At 36.7% G+C, this 22,310-nt stretch overlaps 1 protein-coding gene across 3 annotated transcripts in view; it reads left to right on the forward strand.

The window, feature by feature from the left end:
* Positions 1–1,414: 1,414 nt before the first annotated feature.
* atrx (ATRX chromatin remodeler) overlaps positions 1,415–22,310 on the forward strand; it is a 352,828-nt gene continuing 331,932 nt past the window's right edge. For all 3 annotated transcript variants that reach the window (XM_039765743.1, XM_039765744.1, XM_039765745.1), the window contains exon 1: positions 1,415–1,597. In XM_039765743.1, coding sequence (XP_039621677.1) covers positions 1,578–1,597 — 20 coding nt within the window. In that variant the 5' untranslated portion in view covers positions 1,415–1,577. The remainder of the gene's footprint in view (positions 1,598–22,310) is intronic.

The raw sequence follows: 22,310 nt of genomic DNA on the forward strand, positions 1-22,310 counted from the left end.
ACTAATGGTTAAATGTGTTTGATGATCAGAAATATTTTGTGTGACAAACATGCAAAAGAATAAGAAATCAGGAAGGGGGCAAATAGTTTTTCACACCACTGTAATTCCAAAAGCCAACCTGAAAAGAAGTGGAGAGGCAGCCTTTTGGTGTTATTCACGTAAAATCTGGAATACTTTACAAATAGACATTTGGCAAGCTAATACTGTAAAACAATTTAAAAAAAATGCTTAAACCCCATTATTTTAAAATGGCGTTTTTGCAGCTACATTTTAGTTGCATCCCTGTTAGTGCATATGGGAATTAAATTATCAATTCTCTCTGGGTTCTGCAATTCTCTACTAACCTGTACTATTCTCTGCTGTATTTTTCCAGTTCTTCTGTAGTGGTGATCTGTCCCACCACCACCTGATCAGGGTACCATGCTGCCCCCCGCATTGATGAATTGAATGGCAAGTGTTCCAGAAGTCCACATGTCCATCATCATTACATTCATCCATTTGCATCCTGTAAACCATGAGGACTGATTTAGACTATCTTAGTTGGGTAGAATGCCCAGTGGGGGCTGGCTGGTCTTTTGGTCTTGGAACCCCTGCAGATTTTTGTTTTTTTCCTCCAGCTTGGCCATCTGACCTCACCTTTTTCTTTGTTAAATACTGTATAATATTATTACCTAATCTTGTTTATGTTTTATATATTCTTTTTTATTTCACATGTAAAGCACTTTGAACTACATTGTTTGTATGAAAATGTGCTAAATGAATAAACATTGTTTTAAATATAAAATGAGATATTACTTCTTTAAGGAAAATGAATTAACTAAAAAAAGGCAATCCACTATTGCAAAGGTCATTGTTATTACCAGAATTATAAACATGTACGCTTGAAAACATATCCGTAGTGTTGTTATCGTAAACGGCCTAAATTGCGTTTTTCAAGAGCCATTTCCACAGGAGGGCGCCGTCTATAACACTTGGGTTACGTGTTGGGCGGACGGCATAACGCAGGATTAGAAAACTGCGAGAATTCTAACGGTAACTTTATAAACATCAATTATGTATGCCACCACAAGCAAATCATTGTGTGACAAGTACAACGAGAGAATTCCAGCTTTCTAACAATACCTGACTCCTACAAAGATATGTTTAAGTCCGGTGGATATCGGTTTTAAGAAAGACAAAATTACAGAGAAAGAAAACTAGACATTAAACACAAGCCTGGCTTTGTGAAGAAGGGCTTCGTCCAATCCGGAAAAATATGTGGGTTAGTCTCAGCCAGTGGTAATTAAGAATCTTTGACTCAAGATATTTGAGGAGGCCAATAGGAAAATAATATTGGGGTTACCAATGAAAAATGAAGAGCACAGCCCCGGGAACCAATCAGGAAGCTCGCGCTCTTGGAGGAGGACGCGCCAAATGAGTGCGTCCCCATCCATCCGGCAAGATGGCGCTCCCTCTTTGTTTGCTTGCCTCTTGTTAATTTGCTCTCCCGTTTAATCGCGAAACCTGTGCAAATTTCCCAAGATACCAATTCCAAATGAGAGGCAAAGCGCGCCCCTCGTGTTTTCGATCAGCAAGAGATGACTGCAGAGCCTAAAAGGTAAAAGTTAAAGGTAGCATTCTGAACTGATTTTCTCGTATTTGCGGGCCTTTTTTTCAAAATGTACAATGTGAACCGTCCGGCATTTTGCGTAGTGATCCGGTTCATCACGGCTGTTACAGAAGGAAAGCGGACTCTTATTGGATTCCTGTAAGACGACAGATAACAAGTATAGTTGTGCTGCGAGTTCGTAAGAAAGAGGGTGTAGCATCTGAGCATCACTTTCAGAATGTTTTCTCCACGTTTACTAGTAGTGTATGTCCCGGTGTAATAAGTCCGTTCCAGAAGTATCGTTTACTTTTGTGCTGAAGTCAGAAAACGTGCCTGCACCGGAATGTCATGGAATAGATATTGTCACGTGTAGATCAGGACCCAAGATTTGTAGGGAGGGACACAGTTTAACCTTCATACATAATCTTAATGAACGAATATTAGGACTATTCGCAACTATCACCCTTGCTTGTTCACTGACATCGATGCCTGTGTGTTTCTTTTGTGAGTAAATGCAGCATCAGTAAAGTACTTCTTTTGAGCTCTGTTCAGAAGTGTGAGAATTTTCTTCAGGTGTGATGTGCTTAGCTTCTTCAAAACCATTGTTGGTAGTATATGCAGTGTTAAAAGTAAAGCTGCACATGATGTCAACTTTTGATTTCGCTATCTGTCATCACTTCAACAGCAGTTTGTGTTTTACGATGTAGCATGTTTAGGAGTAACACGAGGATTTGAAGCCATCCCTAATTCCTGACAATTGTGATGCTCTAAATTTTCTGTTGCAGCTAATGCAGTTCCGATAACACGAGTCCTGCGGGTACAATTCGTGCTGAGCTTCTTGACTAGAAGGAAAGAATAGTGACCCGCGGCAACTGTTTACACGTCTGTTGACACTGCTGTCATTCTGTCTTCTGCAGTCTTTTGGCATAAGAACTTTATTATTGATCCAATTTAAATTGTCATTACCTTATTCAGGTTTCACCGAAAGAACAAGATAAACTATATTTTGTGTATGTGCATCTGTTTATTTTATAATGCGATTGGGGCCACATTAAGTTCAATCTGCACATCTTTACGATGTTTTGAACTTCCTGCAGTCTGTGCGATCGTTGCTTAAAATGTAGGTATTTGAACCTTCACTGTCTACTGTTGATATTGTTTTAGGGACTTATGGCAAAAACATTTACTTATTTGGCTGATGCTTTTATCCAAGGTGCCTTACAACATTTATGATACAATTGGTTATGTTTCTTTTTTGTTTTTCCTATTGGAGCACAGGCAGGTAAAGTAAGTTGCTCATGGTCACACAATGTTAGTAGCAGGGTTTGAAGTCCAAAGCCTTAACCACTACATCACATTGTCTAATACATTACAGTTTTTAAGAACAATGTGTTTTTATAGCTTTTTTTCTTTTTTTTAATAACATTTGGTGGCTGGTGGTCATAGTACATGTACATCCACCTGAACACTACTTGCACTATAGTAAGTTCAACTTCACCTTGGAAATGTGCCAGTTTGCAAAAGATTTTTTTAAACAAATGGAAGCCTGCAGGATCAGAAAAATACATTTACCTGATGTGACTTATTAAAACTGATTGTTATATGTTAATTTTGAAAGGAGTAGTATGTATCATAGTTAAGAAGTTACTTAGTGAAAGTGATATATTAGGGGTGGTTATCAGGACTATTGTCCCCATTTGATTTTGATTTGTTTTTTAGAGATTACTTAATCTTACATAGAGAACATTAATATAATGTGACAAATTTCAGTAAAACATTATTTGAAGGGCTTCATAACATATACATTAGCATTGAATGACATTTAAGAAGCAATACTTAATTAGTAATGAGCAGAACATCAGTATTTGCAAGATATGAAAAAATATTATTACTCTGAGCACTGCACTGCAATTCACCATAATTTAACTAACATGTATCACCACATAAGAATCCACACATATCATGGGGGCCCCTTGTTTTAATACATTGCCGTTACATTGTCTTTATATAACATCAGTCTCATCTTGTGAATAATATTATAAAATAATCAAATATTGCTTCTTAAGTAATAAATGTTATTCAGTAACCTATTTGTGTGTTATGAATCTCCATGTTGACACCCTTCAACTAAACAATTAGCATTTTGGACAATAGTCTTGAATTAGTGCAAATTAAAGATATAGAAGGAAGACTTGAGTCATTCTATAAATCTACAAGTTACACATCTTCAGTTGCTCATGTGTAGCAGTCATATTAATCTGTCTCGAAAATGTGTCCTCACAGTTCCACATCAAACAAAAAGGAAGTGTTTTATAATGAGCATCTAGAGCTGACATATGTTGATGAGCGTTGGATGAATGGAACATAATGGATTTAAAAACAACCATCGTGAGTGACAATGCCGCTAATATGATCTGTGCGCTACAGTTTTATGGAGCTACATCACGTCCGCTGCTTTGCAACCATGCTTACTTTGGTATCACAGGCTGCTGTGAAAATTCCAGCGGTTGCATGCTTTTTGGCTGGGTGAGGCACATTGCCAACTTTTTCTACCATAGCAGTACAGTGAACCACGTGCATAAAGAGAAGCAACATTTATTGGACTTACCAACACACAAACTTGGTAGTGATGTCCTGCAATGGAAGAGCACATTGGAAGTGCTTGAAATATTTTTAGAACAACAGCCAGCCATCTCAGCAGCAAAGTTGCTCCCGGTGTGACTGGCATTCAGTGCTGTTGTCTGCAGCACTTCCGCCACAAGTGCCCAGTAGTTTTTAATGTAGTGTCATGAGAGGCGTGGTGATGTTTTGCTTAAGATCTTCATAAAGCCTAGGTACTATAACTTCACTCATTTGCTTTCTGGTTGGTGTAACATTTGGCAAAATCCCTTGTTTTCAGCAGTGGTGTAAGGGCTCATATATCTACAGATTAAAACTGCTATATATTTTATTTTTTTGGCACAAGGCAGATTAAATGGAAGCATGGAGCTAAATGTCATCTCCAGTGTTTAGGCTCTACTGGTTTGGCTGTCGAATGAGATTAAATTTATGGGTGATGTTGGATAAAATTATTTCTGAGATTTTTTGTTACAACATACTTCTGAGTTGCACAATTTACATATGGCTTTGCTAATGTCCAGTTGTTGTTTACCAATACACTGTTTAAATCTGCAGTAAATCCATGTATCAGATTTAAGTGTAGGTGCTAATTTCAGCTGAGGAGGGCACACCATTTTATGCAGTGGGGTAAAGTGCATTTTCCATAGATGGCATTAACAGGCACATTAGCGACATTTGCTGGATAGGATGTCAAAAAGGAAGATTAGCACAAATCTACATAGAGTAATTGAACAGGCTAGATATTCACAAGCTTGATCTTGAAACTTTAAGAATTGATATTAAATCGAAATGAAAAATAATGATTAATCTGAAAATCAATATTTTTACCCAGGCCTGTTATTTATAGAAAAATAGTTAATCCTTAATAAAATGAAACAGATTGCACATAGCTCAGTAAACATTTCTGCCGAAATGGATTTCATTTAGTATAAGCTATTTGTATTGCATTCACACAGTTCGAAAATATAAAGTAGGCATTATCAATAATTCTGTTGGCCTTATTTCTTTCTTTGTAACCCACTATTTTTACTTAATGAGTTATGTGAACAGTTAAAGAACATTTTTTTTTTAACTTTTTGCATTTTTTTGTTGCTAAAATGCAGCTGATTGATATTTGTTAGGATGTGCTAAATTTCAGCTATATGTTAACACTAGAATTACCAGAATCTACGAAAAAACTCATAGATCCGTCCCACCTTAAATCGCTTCTTAAAACCGTTCTCACCTCTCCACCATCTTCCTTTGTCCTGTAAACGTGCCGATAAAAACAAACTGCAAGCAGCCAGCAATTCCATCCCCCCACTGACTTAGAACGTGCAGGAACTTCTCCCAGCTCATGCCTCGATTTATCTGGGAATGAAGGGGAGTTTTAGAGTGGAAATAATAGATTGTTATTTGAAACACACACATTTCATTTGTGTTCCGTTTCTACAGTAATCTGTGTAAACACAATGTTAAAACAGAAACGTTTCTTCATATTTTACTAATAAATGTTACAAAATGTAGGCATAAACTATAACGTGTGAAGCCTGAAAGCCAAAGATCAAATAAACATTTTCATAAAAGGTTCAAGAGTTTTACAACAGCTTCCGTGGCGTACTGGTAAGATTTCGACACTTATAGTGCTGCAGACTTGGTGTACCTCGAGATCAGAGTTCGATTCCCCGCTGGGGAGAATATTTATTTATTTATTTTTAACTTTCGCCGTTCTGCCTGCCTGAACTCCCTGTCTATCTATATAGTAATAACAGTAATTTTATTATTATATAGGAGCTTCCCTGTCTACCTATCAAATAGTGCCTTTCCTTCCTATCTATCTATATATCTATCCCCTTAGCTGTTTTTTATAGATCTATTATACAGTGCCTTCCCTGTTTATTTATATATGTAGTGCCTTCTCTGCCTGTCTGTCTGTCTGATTGCATATAGTGCTGAACTTACTGCTCTGTACTATTCTGTCCTCTGCGTGTCCTGGAGTACAAAAGAAACACCACCATATAGCAACATGTGTGAACTGGCAAGATCGGGGAAAAAACATGCGGTCACTGATTACAAACCGCAAGATGAATGAAAGAGACAATAAATTTAAAAACATCATCGCACTAATGCAATATTTGAAAAGGAACAGCGTCAGATCGAGTTTGAATATGCGCCCGATCTGACGCTCTTCATTTTCAAGTAATATTGCATGTACTGTACTATTTTAGAATAAAAACATACATTTGATTTCAGTCAGTCTGTAAGAGCCAGTGTAAATGCATGATAATTGTAAAGGTTAGCTTTTTTTTTTTTTTAATTCAGTTCCATTCTCTCAGTCACGTTCACGATCCACCCCCTCCCCATCTGACACTGCTGTTTACACATAGATGCGCTATAGCTCAAATGTGATTTATTTGGAGACGCGCTATAGCTCGAATGTTATTATATAGGGAAGAAAGTACAGTGTCAGGTGCTCATTCAATGTAATAGGAACCATAGCACAGAGAGATGTGTACACTGCAACAAGTACACTTGTCGCAAATGTAGGAAGGGTGTGTGGGAACTGTTAATATTTGAATGTGATGATTTTATATAGCACGGATCGGAAATCAGTTCTTAGCATTGCACCACGCAAGCTGTCGTATCAACTGCCTACTGTATCTTGCTTTATTTTTTCTTGACTTATAGTCTAGAATAAAAGTGCACTTGTTTTGTTATACTTGTACACCAACATATGTTCCTGTGTTTGAGCGACACGGGCATGCTCAAAAAATAGATGTGTAATACCACGAAAAGTGCACGCAGGCACTTCAGTTCGCAAGCATCGATATGAGAATGCAGTCACAAGTACGCTGCAGAGCTACAGCACATCTTTATGTGAAAACAGCAGTGTCAGAGGGGGTGTAGGGAAGGATCCTGAACACGACTGAGAGAATGAAAATTGAATAAAAAAAAATAAAAAGTAACCTTTACAAATATCATAAATTACACTGGCTGTTACACACTTAAATCAAATGTATGTTTTTATTCTAAAATAGTAAGAATAAGAGCAGTTTACTTCTCAAAACTGAATCGTGCAGTATCGAACTCATGACCATTACGCTACCATGCAGTTGAAGTATGTGTCAATGTGGCATGTTAAGACGGCTTTTTTTCTGCAGTTATATTTTTGAATAAAAGCATACTTGTTTTGTTATATTTGTACCTTTTGTGAAAGTGTTTCTTTGATATTTGGACTTCAGGCTTCATACATTATATAGTTTATGCCTACATTTTGTCATTTACTACTACAATATGAAAAACGTTTCTGTTTTAACATTGTGTTTACACAGATTACTGTAGAAACGGAACACACATTAAATGCGTGTGTTCCAAATAACAATCTATTATTTCCACTCTAAAACTCCACCTCACTCCCAGATAATCAATGAAGGCATGAGCTGGGAGAAGTTTGTGAACGTTCTAAGTCGGTGGGAGATGGAATAGCTTGCTGCTTTTCTTTTATCAGCACATTTAGATTAACAAAAGACGCTGGCGGGGAGGTGAGAATGGTTTTAAGAAGCGATTTAAGGTGGGACGGATCTACGAGTTTTTTCGTAGGCTCTGGCAATTCTAGTGTTAAGGATTTTGTTAAAGTGAACTATGACAATATTTGGGACCTACTACTACGGATGCACGATAATATTGGATTTATATCTGTATCGGCAGATAATGGGTTAAAAGTTTAGCGCATCGGACCGATGACTAAATTAGACCGATAATTCGAACCAATATTGATGACACATTCACTGTGTTCGGGACATGCCAGACGTTTAGGCGATGCTAGGCTACTGTGCGAAAATGTCTGAGTTGTGGAAGTTTTTCAAAGTGAGTGAGAGCGACATAAAATATGCCATTTGCAACACTTGTTCTACTAATGTTTTGCGAGGAGGGACCAATGTGCCAAATTTTAATACCACCAACTTAATTACACACTTGAAGACACGCCATCCTGACAAATATACAGAATTCCTCAGAGCAAAAGAGGAGAATCCTACGCTACCACGCACAAAATCAAAAACTTCAGTTGCTCAACATGTTGATCAGTTACTTGTTAATTTGATAAAGATAACCCTAAAGCTCAAACAATTACTGCAAAGGTGATGGAATTTATTGCTCTAGACGATCAGCCATTTTCCGTTGTAGAAGATACGGGTTTTCGAAGGCTGCTTGAGCATCTCGAGCCCTGTTACCAGATACTCAGTCACCATTATTTTTCTGACATAGTGCTTCCAGAGATACATAAGATTGTGGAAAGTCATGTGCACAAAATCCTTGCTGAAGAAGTCACAGCCATACTGGTAAGATTTACCACTTTACCACTGATATATTGACATTTGATATGAGTGCTATTAGTATGCTTAGTATAACTGCTCAGTGGATCGACCGCAAGTTTGAATTGCAGAAAGCAGTCTTGCATGCCCACGAATGCTCTGGATCACACATGGGTGCTGCACTCTCTGAGGCATTTAAAAGAATATTTGAAACATGGAAAATACCCAAAGAGGAGGTTCATGTAGTATTACAAGACAATGCACACAACGTTGAAAAGGCTATGGAGGAGTGTGGGATCCCAAGTTTGCCATGTATAACTCCTAATTTACAGCTTGCCATGAACAACGGTGTACTATCCCAGCGCAGCGTCTCGAATACAATAGTGATTGGCAGAAAAATACTCAGTCACTTTAAGCATTCACAATTAGCCAACTCACATCTGAGTTTGGTATGCAGCCGAAAATGCTTCAACAAGACGTTTCAACTAGATAGAACAGCACATTCTATATGCTGCAAAGCTTGCTGGAGCAGAAAAGAGCCCTTGGGGCTTATGCCTCCGATTTTGAGTTACCTGCAACTCTTAACGCCTAATCAGTGGGGTTTGATCGAGAACAGAATCACACTCCTTGCTCCATTTGAACAACTGACTAAAGAAATTTGCCAGTCTGAAGCCTTGGCTTCTAACATTATTCCCTCAGTTAATGCTTTAAAACGACTGTTGACTAAAAGTGCTCATACTGACTTCAGAGCCAACACCCGTAAAAGCGCTCCCTTGGAGGCTGTAAACAAACGTTTCATTGAGATTTACACAGAATCCGTGTACTGTGTTGCGACTATTGTAGACCCAAGATACAAAGACCGCCATTTCGATGCAGATGTAAAATCACTGGCACTCAAAATGTTGCAAGCTTAGATGGAACTTGCATTGAACAAAATGCAAATGAGTGAATCACAGATAGGTTGTCCACAACAGAAAAGGGCCAAGATAAATGACCAGGTGGAATGCACGCTCTTAAAAATGTACAACAAAATTCTTGAAGAGAACACATTGATGCCTCGGGAAAACAGCCAGATGACAACAGAGGCGAGTTTAAAAAATAAAAATAAAAAAAAATAAATAACTAGGGCTGTCGGATCGAATATCACTATTCTAATATAATTCGAATGTATAAAAAAAATCTTGGAAGGCATGAAAGAAAAACGGCAATCGAATGTAAAAGAGCGGATGTTGGTTTTACCTCGCACTAACTTTGGCTTCATGTTACTTAAGACGTGCTGGACACTATTGTGGGATTTTACAGATCTGTTTTTGCACGTAACTTTTTTGGATCAGCGCTATACGTGTTTCTGAATTGTTAACCCATATTGTTATTAGTCATTAGTTAAATGGTCAGCATCTTCTGTGTTAAACACACCCATTTTAAAGAGTGCTAGTTTTCATCAAGCGACTGAGGAAACTATAGCCTGTGCTGCTTTGCTTCATATTTTTGTTTGGTGCGTGTTAACTAAACAGTTTCATAAATAAACACTTAAATTCATTTTACATTTTTTTTTTTTTACTTTGAAAAATGCTGTCTGCTAAATAATAGATTATAATACACAAAATACTTAAAAGACCACCACAAAGTAACATTTAATACACTTGTTTCATTTGTAAAACACGTAAAGGGTCACAATGCTTCACTTTATTTACTGTAAAAAATAGACACAGGGATATAAAGTCCTCTGCCCTATAGGAAAAAAGAAAAAAATGACTGCATTTACTTTGTTTGAGCAATCACTGACAGTTTTGTTTGTTTTTCTTTTGAACCTTGTCTTTAGAAAGTGCCAGTGCAGTGTGTGTCTTATTTCTCTTTGCGTTGCTTTTTGTGGGAAAGCCAATCATGTTCATGGAAGCCACTGTTTTAGCCCGAGTCTCTTAAGCAATAATGAGCAACTTGTAAGCAGATCATGATCTACAGTGAAAAGCAAAAATATTAATAATGTTTCAAAAAACAGCAAATACAATACAGACATGCATTCAATTCAAATGCCATATAATTATTTTTATTGTAAGGACTCTAATCTGACAGCCCTGGTAAAAGCCAAAATGCAGATCTATCATTTAGAGATGAAAGATGACACAGAATATAATGCTGTATATGTATGCATACTACTCGGCAGGTGCAGGGATTTCTTTCTGAAGCACAAATCCCAAGGAATGAAAATCCACTAAAATACTGGAATAACAACTGGAGTCAGTTTCCTACCATTACCAAAGTAGCATGCAAGTTCCTGTAAGTCCCATGTACTAGCGTGTACAGCGAGAGATTGTTCAATTTGGCTTCCATTGTGATCAATGAAAAGAGAAACAGAATTTCCTGCGACAAGGCAGAGATGCTCTTGTTCCTTAAGAACAACCTCCCCATCATACTTTAAAAAAAAAAAAAAAGAATAATTTTTTATTTCTTTACCGTTGTACGCTTTTCTGTTTTTTAAAATTATAGGTTGGTTAGGTTTATTCCTGGTTAGATTTATTCCTTTCAAAAAGAAAGAAAAAAGTATTATTTAGTATTTAATACTGCAGATTGTAAAACAAAGGATCAGATAGTCAGCCAAATGTGGTTGAGCAGAAGCCATTTTAATGATTGTAAATAATCTGCAAAAGTTGTTGTTCTTAAGTGGTATGGCTTATTTCATTGTCATTGTACATTTTACCATTTTTTCAGTTTTCATTTTTTCCGATTATTGTATTTGTTCCATCAAAAAGAAAGAGAAAAGTGTTATTTAAAGCAACAACCTGCAAAACTGTTTCCCATACAACCAACAAGTAGCCAGCCAAATGTGGCAGATATCACTTATTTTTAATGATTGAATGTGGTGTGCAAAATTGTTATACAAATAAATGTTCACTTTGTCTATAATTCTTGTCCAGACAGGTCAAGTCTCATTTTTCTCGGTATCTTATAAATATGTATATTGGCTTATAAGTACATAGACATTATCGGATATTGACATCGGCCCAAAATTCCCATATCGGTGCATCGCCACCTACTACCTTTTGATTCTGTTTACTTTATACTAGCATAGTACATGTACATTTTTTATGAGAGTGTGAGTCTAACAATAAATATGAAATATCTATCCACAAATAAGTCAAAAGGTTTTGATTACAGTCTGTAGGTACAGTTTAATTTCTGTGTTACTGAATGCAAAATCAGTGATTGGGGATTTTTTCCGCTTTGGATCGAAGGAAGGAAGTGAAGAATGTGTGAGTACCTGTGACAGTTTATGATTGTTCCTGTTATGTGTCTTACAACTGATCCTTGCAAGAAACGCGGCCTGCTCACAATGTTGGCAATATTTATTTATTTTGTTTGGAACAAATTTCACTTGTGATTAAACATTTGGAATAAAACACTGTTTTGGTACATACTAAGTGAAACACTCTGAAAAGTACTGAGGAACTAAACTCTTAAGAGCTCTAAAAAAAAAAAAAAAGAATACTGTATTAAAATCAGTCCTATAGGAAGCTGATAAACAATACAATTATGAATTTCACTGTACTGTTCACATGTAACTAATAAACGTATGATCAACCACATTTATTTTTATAGCAAATTTTTATATATAAAAGTAGCTTAAAGTACAATAGTAACAGCTACATCATAAAGTATATCAAACAATTTAAAAGAGTGAATAAGCTATAAAACATATTTATTAAATGTTATGTAGATCAGTAGGATTAAGAAATAAAATATCCAGCATGAGAAATGCTGTGATGAGATGAACAAGTTGGAGAGGAAAATAAAAATTGCAACTGACTTCTCTCAGGTCAAGAGCCAGCCCAATTCACAGTGCTAGGGGTAGTAACTAACAATTATTTTGATAATTGATTAATCTGACAATTTTGTTGATTATTTGATTAGATGGGCTGTAAAAAACTGTATTTGAAATTAAACACAAAATTCATGAAAATGGGACTTTTCACTAAATAAACAGATTTGTATAAATTTTTCATAAATGTATAGAAACCTTTATTTTGTTTAAAATATACATTTAATAATACTTTTAAAATTAAACCATAAAAAATAAAAATGAAACTCTTAGTAGGACTTTTGCCTCTGGGTGTACAATAAATACACACGCTTTCCTTAAAAATAAGTTTTCCATAAATTAACTAAATTCACAATTTGGCTTATGTATTCAGAATTACACTAAACATGATTCAGAATTAAACATGATTTATGTTAAGGTTTTTTCCCAGTTTCTGGTAAAGAGATTATTTACTGGCAATGCTCCATCATGACTTTTTTTTTTTTTCTTTTTTCAAGTCTGCAGTAATGTTTGAAATTAGTTCAGCACAACAGACTATTTTCTTTTTTGTAGCAAAAGTGGTTTCATTTGTGTGAAACTTAGTTCTCCCTTTGCTATGTAATAAGCTGATTTTATTTTAACTGAAAGTTCATATCTTTTTGCATTATCATTTGTCTTATTTTATGTCTAGAAACATTTTACCCCTGCTGATTCTTTGACAGATTGTCTTGCAGTCAAAACATTGTTGTAACCTGATGCACGTCATTTGCTGTCGGGAGTGTGCTGTTAGATTTTCACGTTTGAAAACTGTGTGATCCTTGCACAAAATATGTTTTAAAGTAGGCATGGTGCACCAACACTTACACATTTTAGCATCTTCCTCCAGATTGTATAAAAGCCATTTGAAGTCTGATAGCCAACTAGTCTGGAACATTTGCTTTCCCACCCCACTTCTGCCTTTTGACTGTGAATGAGCAATACACCCTTCAGTTGTGGTTAATGTGCTGTAGCATTCACCACTGCCCTCTCTCTGAGTTTTCTGATCTCCTTTGCACCCAAGACTGAAAAATTAGTTTTTTGTAAACACACACACACACACACACACACACTGATGTTACATATGAAGGTAAGTGTGTAATGCAGCACCATAATTTAGCAGAGAGACCGTGTCCAAAAAAACACAAACATGGCTAGTGAAAATCTGAAATGTGACATTAGCCACTAGCTAGTAAATAATTTTTTAGTTAATTTAGTTAATTTATGGGTATCCTCAGTCTAAAAGTGTCTGTTGATTGATGATAGTATGGTAGAGAAGATAGTTACTGAAATAAACCACTCTCCTGAGCAGAAAAGTCATGGTAAACCATTTGCTTATTGCAGTTGCTGCCATCCTTTCACTGTAGAGGACATGTGGGTGTTTTTAGGGCATAGTGGATAAACCAGCCCAGACGTGATACTGGGGAGTATTTTCCGTATTATTCATCCTCTGATCAGATGCCTCATCTTAGATGAGTTAATGCTGGTGAAACTCATCTGGGATAAGTCGGTTTTTCAAACGCAGCTGTGTAGTAGATTAGTCTAGCTGGACCTAATCATCCGAAATGATTGAACGTGCCCATGCTGATTGAAAAACCCATAAATATTGAGTCTAGAAAACATGATCAGCAAGTCTTTGATAGGCTGTAACAAAATGACGAAAGAACTGGCACATTTTTTCACACAAGCGGAGCAGGACCTTTTATTCGAAGGATATGAAGAATTTCAAGATTTAATATGCACAAGGGGTAACACTGCAAAAGCAGCCCAAACCAGAAAAGACGGCTGGCAAAAAGTGGCCGACAAGTTAAATGCGTAAGTTGTGTGCATTGTAGTTACTGAATGCAGTGTTTCATTTCCTATATGTCAGATTAATAATTATTTAATGTCATAATTCCAGATTAAATGTGAGCAGAAGAACATGGGAACAGGTTAAAGTGAAGTACAAGAATATACTTCAAACTGGTAAATATTGGTATATAAATATTTAAAGAATTGTTGACATAAAGAATCATATATAATATAAAAAAAACATTAATTTTAAAGCTAATAAGAAGGCAGATAAGCAAAAAACAGGTGGAGGTCCATGCGGTCCAGACCTAACCCCTGCAGAAGAGTTGGCTCTCCAGCAAAATGCCCATCACCCTGTTTCTGAGGGCATTCCAGTGGCAGGATGCAGTGGTCACTTCATTTCAGGTAAAGGATGGTCATTGCATATATTTGTCCTCAATGTGTGCCATAGGTATGTTCCATACAGCCCTCTTTTTTGTTGGGTCAGTTGCAGTGGATGACATATCCCTAGAACTTGTGTCTGACGAAGGTCAAATATTTGATGAAGACACTGTGTCTGATTCATCAGGAGGAGAGGTAAATTTTCCAAATAATGTTTGATCAAACTCCACTCTGATCAGTCCCATGTGCCCCACTCACATTTGGAAATCCTGGGTAATGAGAATGTTAGGCTGATTGTGAGATTCTTTATAGAACTGTGGATGTTTTTGCCTGTGTATTACCTACCTGCAATGGCATGAAACGCCTCTTTTATTGTCTGCACATGCAGGTGTCCAGGAAACGCAATGAAAACCCGAAGAAAATATTTCAGAGCCAAACAGACTTTACAAATTGCCTGGCAAACTGCACTTTTAGATAGATTTTCCGCATCGCCTACAGAATATATAAAAAAAAAAAAGTGCCGCTTGCAAAAAATCACAAAGCAATGCATACTATCTATGTGGTTGTGAGAGCCCGACTTTGCCTTGTTTGACTTTGAATATAAGGTGCTAATAAATCTTTGAGGTACAATATTCACCCACCGGCTAAAGTGGTATCTTTCGAAAAGAATTTCCTCCAGGAGCAATACAGGATATTGCCGATCGTGCAAAACCATCTCTATATGAAATTCCCTTCTTATAATTTGTGCACCGATATTAATTGGTCGCTCCTTCATGAACGGCAAAGCCATAACTGAATGAATTCCATACATGGCCATTGATTAAGTGTGAGCAGGTGTGAGGACTTGGATGTGCCGCTATGACAACACATCCAGCAAGAATTTTGAAAAACCGACAGATCCAGGATCAGGCCAAATCATCAACAATTACATCTGGCTAAACGTGTAATCTACGTATGAAAAATACCCCCCGGTCCGTAAACTGACTTTTTCCGACACCCATTTTCGGGGAAGTTATGGGTATCTTTTTTTTTGGTCATTGTGAAGCACCTGCATTTTACCAATAACGGTAACTATGATGAAGCCATGAAACTGTACAAACTTTGTAATGTGTATCACGTGATCATCAAAAATATGCAGAAGGTGTATGTTCCCATGAAAGTCTTATGGGTTATAAGAGAAAGCTGTTGTGAGTACAGTATATCACATTCAGACCGGCATGTTTCGGTATCTCGTTATCCATGTAGTGTGGAGCAACCTGTGGTTACATCTGGAACAGTACAAAATATCTTAATATCCGCTCAAATGTTGTCTATGTGCATTTGGGACATAGACTTAATCTACTACAGCACAGCTGTGAATACTAGATCTGTCTTTCCTACTTTGATTATGTTAATGTTTTGGTATTTGCAGGCTTCTTTTACACAAAATTTTTGTTGGAAAAATATTTTTCACTTTTAGCTTGATTTTTCTGGGGGCATAATGCTAAGGAGGCTATGAAAAGCAAGTTAGATACTGGTTTGAAATTGCTTACAATTGCACAATCTTTAAGAGAACAAAACGTATATTTACACATAATTCAGTCAAAGATATAGTCGCATATGCGGTACAGTGGTATAACAAAAAAACCAAAAGATCCATCAAAAAGAAAATGCAGACAGCCTTCTTCCCCTACCCATGTCGGAGATCAGTTTGACAAAAAAAAGACTCGGTTTGAAGTCTCATTGTAGTTTTAACAGCAGCAAAGGTCAAGGAAAGACCTGGGAAAACTACAATATGTTGCAATAACATTATTGTATTCTTGCCACATTCTTAAAAAATTATGTGACTGTTCCATCAAGAAGGAATTTCATTGTTTCTAGCTTTAGAAATAAGAAATTACTTTCCCATTGAGATATAAGATAGTAGATAGGTTCACTGCACTGTGTAGCTTCATAACAACATTAGAAGCATGCTGTAAATTTACATTTAGCACACAAATGTATTATGAGATATTTTGGTACTAACTTTTTAAGGTCTGGCTTAAAATTTTCTAGATTCTTGTCCCCATGAAGGGGTAGAAGCCTGTAGCCATTGTTTAGCCTTGACAAACATTTGTGTATTTTTAGCAGCATCCACTGCATGGCAGTATAGATTGCTTGTTGAACTGAAGATTTCATATTTTAATTCTTTTTTTTTTAACACAGTACAGCATCACATACTTGCCATTGCTGTCATCAAAAGAAGTACTGTACAATAAGCAGAGAAATTTTGCATATGATTAGTTGATTTTGACTGTCGTAAGAAATGGAAGTGACATGGAGACTGCTCTTGTATTATTCCCAAGTTTCAGTGCATGAATTGGAAAAGGAACATAATTATACAAGTGTATTTTCTTTTCAGGTGCTTATCCATCTTGGTCGTGCTCAAATACCAAATGACCCATCTTTATGTATCTGGGAAAACAAGTTTTTTTTTTTTTTTTAACCATAATTTAATTTGTCACTAAACTTCAGCCCTACACCACATTTATATCCACTGTCATATCTCAAAATGTTATTATTAGCATTGTTTTTGGTTAGTGAAGTGACTTGTGTAATACATAGTAGCTAATTGGTAACAAAATTAGTTGACAACTATTTTAGCCTCTTATTATGAATGACATTGATTAGTTGTGGCAGTTCTAATGCAAATGTTTTTTTTAAACAACAGGTTAACTACAGCATTTTCATTTACTTCTGGAAAATACCTTTTTTTACTAATAAGCATTGCTCAATGTCCATAGTGCTAGCCATAAGGCCATGCTGAACATCCTTGAAGAAAAAGGTGGGGACTAGGGTTGAGCTGATTCTAAATAAAAATCATCGATTGGATTCAAACATTTGCAAAAATTTCCTCAATGTGCCATGTCTTGTTATTTTTAATCTTGTGCACCTTACAAGAAAGCTGTCAGGCAGTCATATTCTTGGCAAAAGACATGTGAGATTCTGGTGCTTTGTTCGGCAGGAGTGCTCTCAATGTCCTGTAGTTTTACAGAAGGCATTAATGAGCAGAGTTTGAATGGGAATAGCTGCAGTCTTGCTGTTTGTCTTGAAGTACTCAGTGTGCTTGAAGTGGGACTATGCCAGCTGCACTGGAAGCTTCAAAGAGACCCCCGCCCCAATATTGTATACTAATATATACACCCTCTGACACAAAACCACTGTCATGTAATAGTAATGATGAACTGGAAGATGAAACATGATTCTGACTAAACATTACTGCCAGTAATTTGATTTCACATCAAGTACTGCTTGCAAGCATATCGTGTAGTGTCTCAGCATTTGTTTTTGGCACCAGCCAGTACAAAGGTCAGTGGCCAGTAGACTTCAGCCTGTGATATAAACTGAGGGCTGAGCTCACCATGCTCCCTGAAACCATTGCCGCTCACTGGAGAGTGCCCTGTGCAGGTCTCTATGCAAAGAGACGAAAGGGTTAAAAATGAGAGCCGATGCAAGATAACGAACAGGACTGAAAGGAGCAAAAGTGTGCATGTTAGTGATAAGGCATGCTTTGGAGCCAAATCAAACACCAGAGCAGCAGTCAGGGTAGTAAACAGAGTTTATTTCTTTTCTTACTGTAATGTCATTTAAAGATGTTATTCCTATTCCCTTTTTTTTTATTTCCACAATCCACATGGTTCTCCTTTGTCCACGTGAACGACCTGTACAGTTGGAATATATTTGCACTGTGTACACAAGATCATATTGAGAACTTTTAAGACATTGCACAGTCCTAGTTGGGCCTGGATCCATTGGGCAAGTCTAGGACTTTAATTGTGATGCTGTCTTACAAAGCTCTAATTATTTTACTGAAAACATGTAAAATATTTCTGGTTTAAGTAATGACATGATCTCATTTGTTTTAACAGCTAGTCAGTTATTGTGAACAATATCCTATGGATGCTTCTATTGACAGTTAGTGGAGAAATTGTATTCCTCCAAATGACTGTGTACTATTTTAGCAAAGACTAGTATGCAGAAGTTAATTAGATCTGTCAAGTTGGCCAAAAAAGTTTGTATATTCTAATTCCTTATTATGGCGGCAGTGACAGCAACAGCAAGAAAGGTTTCTAGCCTTACATAGCATCTGTTACTTAATAATAATAAAAGCCATCAAAATGCTTCTCATCTGCACTGCCGTATTTCTTCCAGTGTACTACTGATGGCTGGGTGCACAATTTCTTTTTGTGAACAGCGAGCCTTGAAGCAGCCACGAGAAAAAGCTGAAATCCTTATGAGCCACAAATGCTGGCAATGCCCTCCAGTAATACATTTTTTTTTTTTTTTTATATACACACTTGTGCATCTGCAAGTGATGAACCCCTTATGAAAATGTTGTGTGGGTCTTGTATGTAGCATACAAGCTTACTGTGATGTCTCTTGCTGCTGTGAGAAATGGGAAGCAGGGTTAAAGTGCAGGCCAAGGAAAGCACTTGTCATGAAGGTCTGCACAATCTTAACTTTTTTTTCTCTTTTACAGTCAGTTGAAGTAATCCTTCTATATAAAAGCGGTCAGGATTGTCCTTCCGTCCCGTGAGTGCTACGCAGGCGCGGAGTTTCACACACGCCCTGTCCATTTTGCAATGCACAATGGGATTTGTAGTTTTGTTTTTCCAGGTAAAAGATGATTTTCTACTCCAGCCTGTGCGATATCTTCTTTCTTACTATATAAAAGCGGTCGGGATTGTCCTTCCGTCCCGTGAGTGAAAAGCGTAGCGGTATTCCGCATATCACAGACTTACTACTTGCAGCTTGCGGTACGAAGCGACATGATATGAGCAGAGTTCTGGTGCTCCCATTGTTCCCTTGCTTTTGTGCGCGATGCGCTGGAAAAATAGACAAAATTATGTCTCTGGAAATAATTAATGTTGATAGAGTACAAATTCCACACCGCGTAGTAAATATCAGAGGGGTTCAAAAGGGCGACCTCAATATAGAAAAAAAGTAAAGCAAACAACTGTTCTTTGACAATCCAATATCAGCTTTTACGTTCCAGTTAGGTAAGTGGGTAGGTTGGGAGCATGCACTACCACACAACAAACCACCTGGATTGGGACCGGAGTGCAGCTTTTTTTTTTTTCTTTTTTCCCCTCAGTGGCTGCAGTGCCAAATCTGTCACCATACCCTGAGTTTTCCCTGCAAGTTGGAATTTGACCCTTTTTTTTTTTTTAAATAAATTTGAATAGTATTTGAATAATGACCTTTAATCTGACAGCCCTACTCTGTTAGGGTTGAACGATAAATTGATTTCAAGTTGAAATTGTGATTTGAAACAAAGTGATTAGCAAATAGCAAATGCTGTGACTTTAGGATATACATTATCTTAAGCAGCGTGTTTTTCCGACCATTTGGGCTATCCGATTGAACTTTGCAATTCGAATATAATTTGAATTCATTTTAATAAAATACCTTCTTCAAACCCAACAGCTGAGATTCGATTGTAAAAGAATGGCTGTTTGTTTTACCCATACTAGTTTAAGCTTCCAGTTACTCAAGATGTGTTATGCAGAGCCACAGTATTTTGCAGATGTTTTTGCACTTCCACAATCGGGCTATTCATGATTTTGAAAGTTAATTTTTTATTATTAAAACTTACAGCTAGACCCCTTCAAAATTTTTTTTCTTCCTAACTGCTGTGCTCTTGGATCAACAAGTCAGACCTGTTACTGTTGGCTGTCTGCTAGGGCCATCTATTAATTAATTTTTTAATGAAGAAATACTCTTTTGAATAAAATGTGCATACTGTATGTACTTGTAGATTCACACAGAACCAAATACAGTAGGTGAGTTTTTGACTGATAGGTGCTCTTCTAGCGTGAATGATGATATGTCGTATCCAGACTGGTTAGTTGGGTTTGACAGTAACTTGGCATTATCTTCGGCAGAAGGTTGTGTGTATGTCACCAATGTGGATTGTTAATAATTGCAAAGCATAGCACAAACTTTTTTTAAAAAAAAAAAAACAAAACACTACATTATAGATATTGGAAAATGTCAGACATTGCCCTGGTTCGTTAGTTACATGACTATTTACCTGATTTTTCACTGGAAGATCCTTATATTGCCAGCAGAATTTAACTATTAAATGGTATCTGAGAGAAGGCGCCAAGCAGTCGGACAGAATAACCTGTGCCAAGTTTGATCACTTTAGATGACCTCTGCATGGACATTCCTAACCAATTCGTAGGGAGGGAGCTCCATATGGGTAAACCTTTTACTTTGATTTCTTATTGTACTTTGCTGCATGTGGGCAAGTATCCTGTAGTTGTCTCTTCCTTTATACATGCGTGTGTGCTGTCTGGCTTGGTGATGCACTATTCTGATGTTCAGTGTGTTATTAATAGTCTGTAGCACTCAATTAATATTCTGAAGGCTGCAATGAATTTATTAGCTGGTTTTATTATTATATTGGAGGCCTTGGCTTAATGCTGTTCTATTGTGCAATAGCATTCACCTTATTTAAAATTAAAACATGTACAGTTCAGTAGGTGCCTTCAAAATAATAACACAATAATAAAACACATTCTTGTGCCTAGCTATATCATTATTATTTTTTTATTTGTTTTACTGGTGAGACTACAAAGCATGAACCACTTATGACAATGTTTCTTGGTTCTCGTTTGTAGCACCCAGCTAGTGTAATGTGTTGTGTCTTGCTGCTGCATGGACAGCTGTTAGGAATGGGAAGCAGGGCCGTGGTGGAGCCCAGGTGAAAGCACTTTTTGTGATAGTACATGGCACATCCGTGGGATTAATTGAGTGAATAGGTTAAGGGATAAGATTGTGCTTTCACGCCAAACAGTCGGTGTAGTTTAAACTTTAGCTGTCGGTAATAGACTGAAAACAAGATGGTGGTGATGCTTCACTTTTATAGGGTGCAGCTTCATTGGATTTTGATGTCTCTTATTTTTAAACTACAGTTGCCTGAGTACCTTTCAGATTGTTTAATCATGTTTAAAATCCGTTATACAGTGAATATTAAATTGAAGCTTGACTAAAAAAAAAATCTCAAAATCTGTCAGAAAAATCACAATTCGATATTTTCCCCAATCGGTTCAGCCATACTGTCAATATCAATTTTCCCCATGCTGCCTCTACTTTTTTTTTTTTTTTAATTCAATAAAAGAAACTATTTTCTTCTCGTTTTTAAATGGTATTATAAGTTCTTATGTTTTCCCCACCTGTACTGGGATATCTGTTAGTGTACTTAACTGCTAATGATGAATTTGGGTTGCAAATGTAATTTGGTTAATGAACTTCCTGTAAACGGAGAGCTGAAAGACGTGGAGAGTGTGGAGGCAGGATTATTGCCTTTTAAATGAAGTAATAAACTGGGAAAAGGGAATCTGAGGATTTTTGCTGTGCATGTAGAAGAACTGCAAAGTGTAATTGAAGAGATGCATTTCTTGGGCAGAAATTAGAGGATAAGTGTAGACTGTGAGTGAGCTTGTGTTTGGTGCAGAATCTCGCATTTTTAAATAGAGAAAAACCGATGAAGAATTTGCCCTCCCTGCTTAGTAAACCGTAGACTCATTTGGCTTTTAAGCTGAAAAGCCTATTTTATGTGTAAACTTGTTAAGCATATTAGTCTTAGATCTTCTTGTTAAACCTGAACATTTTATTAGAATTGTTAAAAATTCTTGTCATAATTACAAGGAACAGTTATTGCACGTGTTATTGATAAATATTTTTGTATGTGTTTTACCAGACAAAAATGAGTTTTTTTTTTTTTTTTAAATCAAACTGCACTTTAGAAAGTATTGTTCACTTTTTCAGCTGACTTTGAATC

The sequence above is a fragment of the Polypterus senegalus genome, chromosome 10 (genome assembly GCF_016835505.1).
Source record: "Polypterus senegalus isolate Bchr_013 chromosome 10, ASM1683550v1, whole genome shotgun sequence".
Taxonomy (NCBI): Eukaryota; Metazoa; Chordata; class Cladistia; order Polypteriformes; family Polypteridae; genus Polypterus; species Polypterus senegalus.